General features: G+C 35.3%; 1 protein-coding gene across 1 annotated transcript; it reads left to right on the forward strand.

Moving 5' to 3' along the window:
* Nucleotides 1–1,949: 1,949 nt before the first annotated feature.
* LOC7474826 (probable LRR receptor-like serine/threonine-protein kinase At3g47570) lies at nt 1,950–5,868 on the forward strand. The gene is made up of 2 exons (XM_002322074.4): nt 1,950–5,076; nt 5,289–5,868. The coding sequence occupies exons 1-2, from the start codon at nt 2,307–2,309 to the stop codon at nt 5,675–5,677; spliced, it is 3,159 nt and encodes a 1,052-aa protein (XP_002322110.2). The 5' UTR covers nt 1,950–2,306; the 3' UTR covers nt 5,678–5,868.
* Nucleotides 5,869–9,376: the final 3,508 nt, after the last annotated feature.

Here is a 9,376-nt window from a genome sequence, read left to right on the forward strand (position 1 = left end):
TAATAGTACAAGCATCTTCGCACAGTAAAATCAATGGCCCCATACATTTGTAGATTTGAATGTTATAGGGTTGATTGTCATGGGTAATGGATTGTTAAGTTGATTTTGAGAGATTTGTAGGTAAAGATGATGATTTTGAGTTATGATTTGTGTAAATGGTGAATTTTGAGTTAGAAATCTGGAAAGAACAGTAGGTAATCTGTGAAAATTTTGGGTTTGAGGTTGAAGATGATGAAAATTCAATTTGGTCCCTCAATTTGTAAAAATTACAGTTTAGTCCCCAAACTTTGAAAAATTACAGATTGGTCTCTGGAGCATATTCCGAGATTCTGAACAGAATAAAAGATGAATTATGTGCAGAATTCCTGTATAGTTATGAAATTTTAACACTTTCAATTTGGTCTTTCAATTTGACAAAAATTACAATTTGATCCTAAAAATTTGGAAAAATTCCAGAATGGTCCCTGGAGCATAATGAGATATTATGGATAGAATTGAGGATTAATTATGGTCAGAATTTTAGTATAGTCATGGATTTATGATATTTTTAGTTTGGTCCTTCAATTTGACAAAAGTTACAATTTGACCTTTAAAAATAAGATAAATTCCAGATTGGACCCTAGCTGTAATATTAGTTTTTTCAGATTGGTTTGATGAATAATTGAGGGTTATTTAGTGAATTATTATCAATTTTATTATTTGTTTTATTATGGATTAGATTTCGGGAAAACCGTTTAATTTTGGGATTTTGAGAAAATTAACTAGTTAGTTCAAAAACATATAGGGTTATGGAATATAACCTTAGTTAGGTATATTAAATAGGTTATATGTTCTTTCAAGTCGTTCTTGAATATGTCTCTTTTGTATTCAGATAATTCTGATATTCTACCGGCGGGACGTCAGTATGATTTTCTTCGGTATCTGCTTTTGACTTCTGTTTGCTTTCGAGTCAGGTGAATGGATAATTTTCCATATGCATGAGAAATATTATAAATATTTGATTTGTTAATATGAATTGAATCATGCTTCTTGATAATATATATGTTGATCATTATCCTTGTTATGATAAAGCATGATCAATTGTTGAATCTGAATTCTTGATGTGAACCAGTATATATTTTGAATTGGCTTCTGAATTGATAGCTCCTCATTTGATTGATGTCATGAGTTGAGCATTAAGATATGAATATGTCTGTTTGATTATGATTATGAACATATGGTATGCCAGTCAGAATACCCATGTTAACAGGGTAGTGTTAGTCTTTGTGCACATCGTATCTGAACCCTAGTTGGTCGGGGGAGTCACCAACCTGTGTGGACTGATCATCCCACAGTACGAAGCCTCATGCTCATTGTATTTTGATTTTCTGACGAGCTTTACCTTATGATATTCTTGTTATGACCTATTTGATAAACCTTCCTATAAGAATCTAAAGCCATACTTGTATATATATTTCTCATTGTTGTATTACCTCGTGTGTGTATATTGAACGTTATCTACTCACTGAGTTGTTGAACTCACCCTCTCATTATTTATCTTTTTAGGCTTATAGCTTGTTAGCGGGTTATTTTTGTTGAACCTTCCGAACCTGCTTTTTGGTTGTAATTTGTACCTTCCTTTTATGTTTAGTTAGTGCTCCAGGACTATAAACTCTTGTACTAAGACAATTAAATTACATTATGAAGTTTATTTTGTTATCAGTGCTGCGTTGAACTCTGATTGACTTATTTAAATGATAAGTTTGTATGTAAGTTTGGGTTCGCATAGGTATAGAACCTTGGAGGGGAACCTTATCTATGTGCCGGTCATGGATCCGGGAATCGGGTCGTGACAAACTTGGTATCAGAGCTTTAGGTTAAAGAAATAATAATATAATTAATTTCATAATAAGTGGAGCATTAGGATCTGTATCGTTTTATTTGCCTATATGCTGGTCATGGATCCAAAAATCAAATCGTGACAATTTTAATATATTTTTAAATAAAAAATATTTTAAAAACAATCACAACCACACTTTCAAAATGCTAAATTCCACTTTGATTTCACACCGGTGTCTCTTCTCTTTTCCAAGCAGATGTTATCGCTAAGCTAGCTTTTGCGCGTGAAGACTAAATTCTTCTCTTCAATACTGTGGAAACTGTACCATCAACACTGCTTACTTTTGTTTTTTTTTTTTCTTTTTTTCTACTTTTTGAAGATGACTGTTAATTGTACAAGCATCTTCACGTAGTCAAGTCGATGGCTCCTGTATGCATTCGTAGATTCGTGTTGGTTTCCACTTAGATTCCAATCCTCTAACTATAAAATGGAGGATCTTGGCTTCTTATTGACTTGCTTAAGCTCATCCTGGCTTCATCAGGCACAAACACGGAAAAAAAATCAGAAAAGAAAAATGCTTTCAGGGCTACTGAACTCATCTCTTTGGTTCTTGGGCATTCTTTTGTTCATCAACTACATAGAAGCCACCACTGTAACTGCCACTTTTGGCTTCACAAATCAGACAGACCAGCAAGCTTTGCTTGCCATTAAGGATTTTATATCAGAGGATCCTTTCAATAGTTTAAGCTCATGGAACAACTCACTGCAGTTCTGCAGTTGGCAAGGAGTTACATGCGGTCGCAGACATCGAAGAGTGACTTCCCTGAATCTGTCTTCACTTAAACTGGCAGGTTCACTATCTCCCCATTTTGGGAATCTTACATTCCTCAGGGTGATTGATCTCAGTAGAAACAGATTCCATCATATTTTTCCACCAGAAGTTGGTCAATTGTTTCGATTGAGATATCTTTCTCTAGCAAATAACTCCTTCCAAGGTGAACTTCCTTCCACCTTGGGTATTTGTTCAAACCTCATATTCCTGAATCTATATGGAAACAATTTTAGAGGGAAAATTCCTAGTGCACTTGGCTCTTTGTCCAGGCTCCGCAGGTTGAGCCTCGCCAGCAATAATTTCACAGGCGCAATCCCACCTTCATTTGGGAACCTCTCCAGTATGCAGCGTGCAAGTCTACAATTGAACAATCTGGAAGGAATCATTCCTGCTGAACTTGGACGACTCTCAGCCTTAGAAGTTCTAAGTTTGTATTCCAACAAATTGTCTGGTATGGTTCCTGAACAGCTTTACAATATCTCATCCATCAATTTGCTTACCGTTGCGGACAACCAATTAACAGGTCGCCTCCCGCATGATATAGGCTTAACCCTACCCAAGATGCAAACTCTTTATCTTGGAACAAACCAATTCTTTGGTCATATTCCAAAATCTATAGTCAATTTCTCAAGCCTCATAGATATTGATTTAGCATATAATTCCTTAACGGGGCCTGTTCCAAATAATTTGGGAAACCTGCAAAATCTTGAAACAATAAACTTTGGCGGCAATCCGCTTGGGGATGAGAATACGAGTGATTTAACCTTTCTTACCTCCTTAACCAATTGCACCAATTTAAGAGAGGTGTGGTTTTTTGAAAATCACCTTAGAGGCGTATTGCCAATCTCTATTGCAAATCTCTCTACCAACCTCTATTGGTTAACACTGGGGACTAACTACATAACTGGAGACATTCCTGTAGAGATTGAAAATCTTAAGAACCTGGAGTATCTTGCATTTCATGGAAACATGCTTACAGGAAGATTACCTGATTCTATTGGAAAACTTTCCAAGTTGCAAGAGCTTCATATTTACACCAACAAAATCTCAGGAAATATTCCATCCTCCTTCGGAAACCTTTCTGGAATACTTCGTCTCAGTCTAGCAGACAATTTTCTTGAGGGAACTATACCGGTTTCTCTGGCAAATTACAGTCAACTAGAAGTGTTGGACCTTTCATACAATCATCTTAGTGGTGTGATACCTGAGAAACTTGCTGGTATTGATTCTCTATTTGGCCTCTTCTTAGCTTTAAATAATTTAACAGGTCCATTACCATCTCAACTGGGTAATGCAAGAAATCTTAATGAATTGGATATTTCAGAAAACAAATTATCTGGAGAAATTCCACGTTCTATCGAGAATTGTGTCATGTTGGAAAACCTCAACATGGAGGGCAACTTCTTTGAAGGAACTATTCCTTCTTCTTTCAAGAAGCTAAGAAGTATTCGAGTCCTCAACCTTGCCCGCAACAATTTGTCTGGGCAAATTCCCAAGTTTCTTGGTGAATTACCTCTTCTTGGTTATCTCAACCTTTCCGTTAACAGTTTTGATGGTGAAGTGCCAACTGGAGGAGTTTTCAACAATGCTAGTGCATTTTCAGTTGCCGGAAATGACAAGCTATGTGGAGGAATCAAGGCACTGCAATTGCATGAATGCCCAAAACAGAGACAAGAGAATGGTTTTCCTCGGAAGGTAGTAATTCTTATAAGTAGTGTTGCACTTTTCCTTCTCCTGTTGTTGGCATCTGTCTGTGCTGTTATACACAGCAAAAAAACAAACAAAATTGGACCTTCTTTGGTCTCACCATTAGAGAAGAAATACCAAAGAGTTTCCTATTCGGAACTTGCACGTGCTACTGGTGGGTTCTCTTCGACCAACATAATTGGGGACGGAAAATATGGTACCGTCTACAAAGGTATACTTGGATCTGATGATCAAGTAGCTGTAAAGGTATTCAAGCTTCAACAAAGAGGAGCCAACAATACTTTCATGGCTGAAATCAACGCGTTGAGGAATATCAGACACCGAAATCTTGTTAGAATTGTAAATTCTTGCTCAACCATTGATTTCAAAGGCGATGACTTCAAAGCTTTGATCATGGAGTTTATGTCAAATGGGAGTTTGGAGAGCTGGTTACATGCAAGTTCAACGGAATCAGAAGATTTCAAAAATTTGAGTCTGCTGCAAAGGATAAACATAGCGACTGATGTGGCCCTAGCATTAGATTATCTTCACAACCAATGTGAAACAACAGTAGTTCATTGTGATCTAAAACCGAGCAACATCCTTCTTGACAATGACCTTACTGCTCATGTGGGTGATTTTGGCCTGGCAAAAATTCTTTTAGCTGCTCTTGGGGAGTCATTTTCTACTGAGTCCAGCTCAATTTGCATACGAGGAACCATTGGTTATGTAGCACCAGGTAAAATATTAAGCAATTACTCTTCCTCGTATTCATTTAGAAATCAACTTGCTACATATCCAATAAATATGTTTGTATTTTCTGCTATACATGTGACGTGTTGCTTTATAATTCCAATTTGAAGACGATATATAACATCATTTCGAACATGATGTCTATGCTATCTAGGAAATCTTAGTAAAAGACTTTCTTAGTTTTTGCTTAAATTGCAGAATACGGAATGGGAGGAGAGGCTTCAACACATGGTGATGTGTATAGCTATGGAATTCTCTTACTGGAGATGTTCACAGGAAAAAGGCCCATCGACAGCATGTTTACAGGGGAATTTAACTTGCATAGTTTTGTTAAAGCAGCCCTTCCTGATCAGGTAATGGAGATTATTGATCCTCTACTCTCAAATGATATCCAAGAGGAAGCTCAGACAAGGAGAAATGGTCCAAGAGGCAGCAGAAGCATCAACATTGGAAAGGTGAAGGAGTGCTTGGCATCAATCCTGCAAGTTGGACTTCGATGTTCTGCTGATTTGCCAAGTGAAAGAATGGATATAGGAGATGTTCCCTCGGAACTGCATAAAATTACCAAGATTCTCTCTAACAGCTAGAGAGATCTCAAGTGCTGTAATTTATGATAAGTGGCATACTTTGTTTTTGTTTTATTGTTTTGGTCAGAATACTTGAATGTTGAATGCAGCAGCTCATTTTCTTCTAGCAAAATGAATGTACTAGACTCTTTTAAGGTTATGGACCTAGCCTGCCAGTACATTATAATAAAGATTCATTAGTAGAAATCAAACCTTCTTGTCAAGAATATCCCACAGAAATGATTCCATCTGCAAGTTGCAAATAGCCTATTCTCCACTCTCTGAAGCCTGAACCATTTTAACCCTTCACGACTTTCTCAGGTTTTTTCTCTCACAAAATCCCACAATAGTGTTACAGGAACTTTGTGTTTCTCAGCTAAACAAATCACTTTCTTAACTCGAGAAATTTTAATTTGTTTTGTTCCTTGGTGTTTTATCTAGTTATACATGTTTCTATTGTTAAAGCAATCCAAACTAACATAAAAGAAATACTAATACAAGAGAGAAGGAGGCTAAGGTTTTAACCTAAATACAAAGAGATTATATATACGCTAAACTAAAAATATTATTCCACCCTTAATAAATAAAACAAAATAAATATTATTTCTTAACATCTCTCCTCAAACTCCCAATACGGCAGCTACAAGCATCGAGAGTTTGCCAACTAGAAAACGAAAATAAGAAATGGAATGCGACTTAGTAAAGAAATCTACAATGTGCAAAGAAGAAGAAATAAAAGGTATAGTAATGGTGTCATGCTTGAGATGATGACGAGTAAGATAATAATCGATCTCAATGTGCTTAGTTCGTTTATGAAAAACCGAGTTGTGAGCAATCTGAACAGAACTCTGGTTATCACAAAACATAGAAGTAGGATGAGAAAGTGAAACTCTTATATCCACAAGTAACCAGTGTAACCAAACAATCTCTTTGGTAGTAGATGTCAGCATTATATTCTGCTTCAGTTGAAGATTGAGAAATAATAGATTGCTTCTTACTCTTCCAAGAAATAAGAGAATCACCTAAAAAGATACAGAAACCAGTAACAAACTTGTGATCTATGAATCACTGTCATGATTAGCATTAGAGTATACTCGCAGCTCCAAGGAAGAGGTGGATGGAAGTAAAAGACTCTGAAAGATTGTACCTCGAAGATATTGTAAAATACAAAGAATAGTTGCCTAGTGAATGGTAGTAGGAGAAATAACAAACAGACTAACAACATAAACAGTATATGCAATATCTGGATGAGTAATAGTGAGATATACCAAGCTTCCAACAATAGTATGGTATAAAGTAGGATCTGTCAAAGGTAAACCATCAGAAGAAGAATTCTTTGTGTTAACCTCAATAGGAGTATCTACAATCTTGTTATCAATAAATCTGGCCCGCTCAAGAATATCTGCAATATATTTTGACTAAGAAAGTAGGTAATCTTTAGGTGAGTGAGCTACCTCAATACCCAGGAAATATCAAAGATGACCCAAATCTTTCATTTCAAATTATCTAGTTAACTTTGTCTTCAAAACTGAAATATCATCAATGTCATCACCAGTAATAATCATGTCATCAACATATAAAGACAGAATGATACGATCTGCATCAGTGCACTTTATAAAAAAAGTGGAATCATGACTACTAGAAACAAATCCAAGAGACGAGATGACAATGAAGAATTTCTCAAACCAAGAATGAGGTGCTTGTTTGAGTCCATATAACGCTTTCTTAAGCTTACAAACATACCCAGAGTCACGTGAAACACCAGGAGGAGGCATCATATAAACTTCTTCTTGAAGATCTCAATTCAAAAAGATATTTTTAACATCAAGTTGAGAGATATGCCACTAACGAATCAAAGTTATGGCAATAAGAGTATGAATAATAGTAATTTTTGCAACAAGGGCAAATATCTCCTCATAATCCATGCCAAACTATTGATAGTATCCTTTTACAATTAACCTAGCCTTGTACCGCTCAATAGACCCATAAGAATTACTCTTGATCTTATACACCTAACGACAACCAATAACACTTTTACAAGGAGGTAGAGAAATCAAATCTCAAGTATCTGTCTTATGCAAAGTAGAAAGTTCCTCATCCATAACTTGTTATCAAATAGGATCAGAATTACCTTTTTATAGGAAGAGGGCCCAAAGAGACAATGAATAGAAGTTAAAAAGAAAGTAAATGACGAAGAATAACAAGAATAAGTAAAATTTGGTAGCTTTGTGGATTTACAAATGCATATGGATTGACATAAAGGTGGATCCACAATCTCATACGAAGTTTGAGGGACTATAGATGAGAATGAAACTTCAGGTGTGCTAGAGAGTAAAGTGTCAGCACCTGCTGAATGATGAGTACAAATTGGTCGAACATGGGGAGAAGAATCTAAGGTACTAGGAACCTGAGATGATAAACTATCAGAATCCTCAGAAAAAAAATTCTATATGAATAAGATCAGATCTAGTCAAGCTATAAGTAGTGGGTGAAATAGAAAAGAAAACTATATGCTCGAGAAAGACAATATGATGAGACATATAAAGTTTCTGAATTATTAGATAAAAACAACGATACCCTTTTTACCTTCACCATAATGAAGAAAGACACAAATAGTAGATTGAGAGGACAACGTACTACAATCTACATGAGGACGAAGAAAAAACAAGTACAACAAAAAACTTTAAAGGAGGAATAATTAGGGGCATATCTGTACAACTTTTCAAAAGAAGAAAAGCCTGAAATATGAGAAGATATAATTGTATTAATCAAACTTATAATAGTATGGCCATTTTCTTCCCAAAACTCACTAAGAACAAAAGTAGATAACAAGAGAGAACGAGTAGTTTCGACAATGTGCCTATGTTTTCTTTCAGTAACTCTATTTTGCTCAAAAGTATATGTACATGAAGTTTGGTGAATGGTTTCATTTAAGACAAGCAACTCACAAAATTTATTAGAGGTGTATTCCCCATAAAAATCACACCTAAAACATTTAATAATAGCAGAATATTGAGTTTTTACAAGAGCTTGAAAGGTTGTATATATCTCAAAGAATTCAAAACGATGTTTCATTAAATAAACTCAACAATAACGAGTATGATCATCAATAAAATAAAATAAAATATCGAGACCCTTCTTTTGTGTTAACAGGAGAAGGTCCCCATACATCAGAATAAATCAAGTCAAATAGGGAAGAAAAAACAAAAATACTTCGATTAAAAGGTAAAACTGAAAATTTTGCCAGTTTACATCCACTACAATCAGAAATATCACAAGTTTGCAAATTTTCTAAAGCTCATGTGGATGCTAAAAATCTCAAACGAGAAGATGAAACATGACCTAGACGAGAATGCTATAAATAAAAGCTAAAAGGGGAAGGACTTAAACGAAAAGAAGACAAAACAACACTAATAGTAGTAGCAGCAACAACTGACACTTTTAACTCATCTAAAATATATAGTTCATTCTCCTTTTGACCTATCTCATTCAACTTCTAAGATTGCAAATCATGTACACAAGAAAAAAAAGAGGAAAAAGTGATTAAATAATAATTAGAATCACATAATTGACCAATAAAAGCAAGATTCAATCTGAGTTTTAGAATAAGATAAACATTAGGGAGAGACAAGTGAGGTGTGATAATAGAACCAACACTTTGCTAAGGGCACGAAAGTGTCATCAGCAGTCATAACAAAAATAGAGGACGAAGAGGACACA

This window comes from Populus trichocarpa, chromosome 15 (genome assembly GCF_000002775.5).
Source record: "Populus trichocarpa isolate Nisqually-1 chromosome 15, P.trichocarpa_v4.1, whole genome shotgun sequence".
Classification (NCBI taxonomy): Eukaryota; Viridiplantae; Streptophyta; class Magnoliopsida; order Malpighiales; family Salicaceae; genus Populus; species Populus trichocarpa.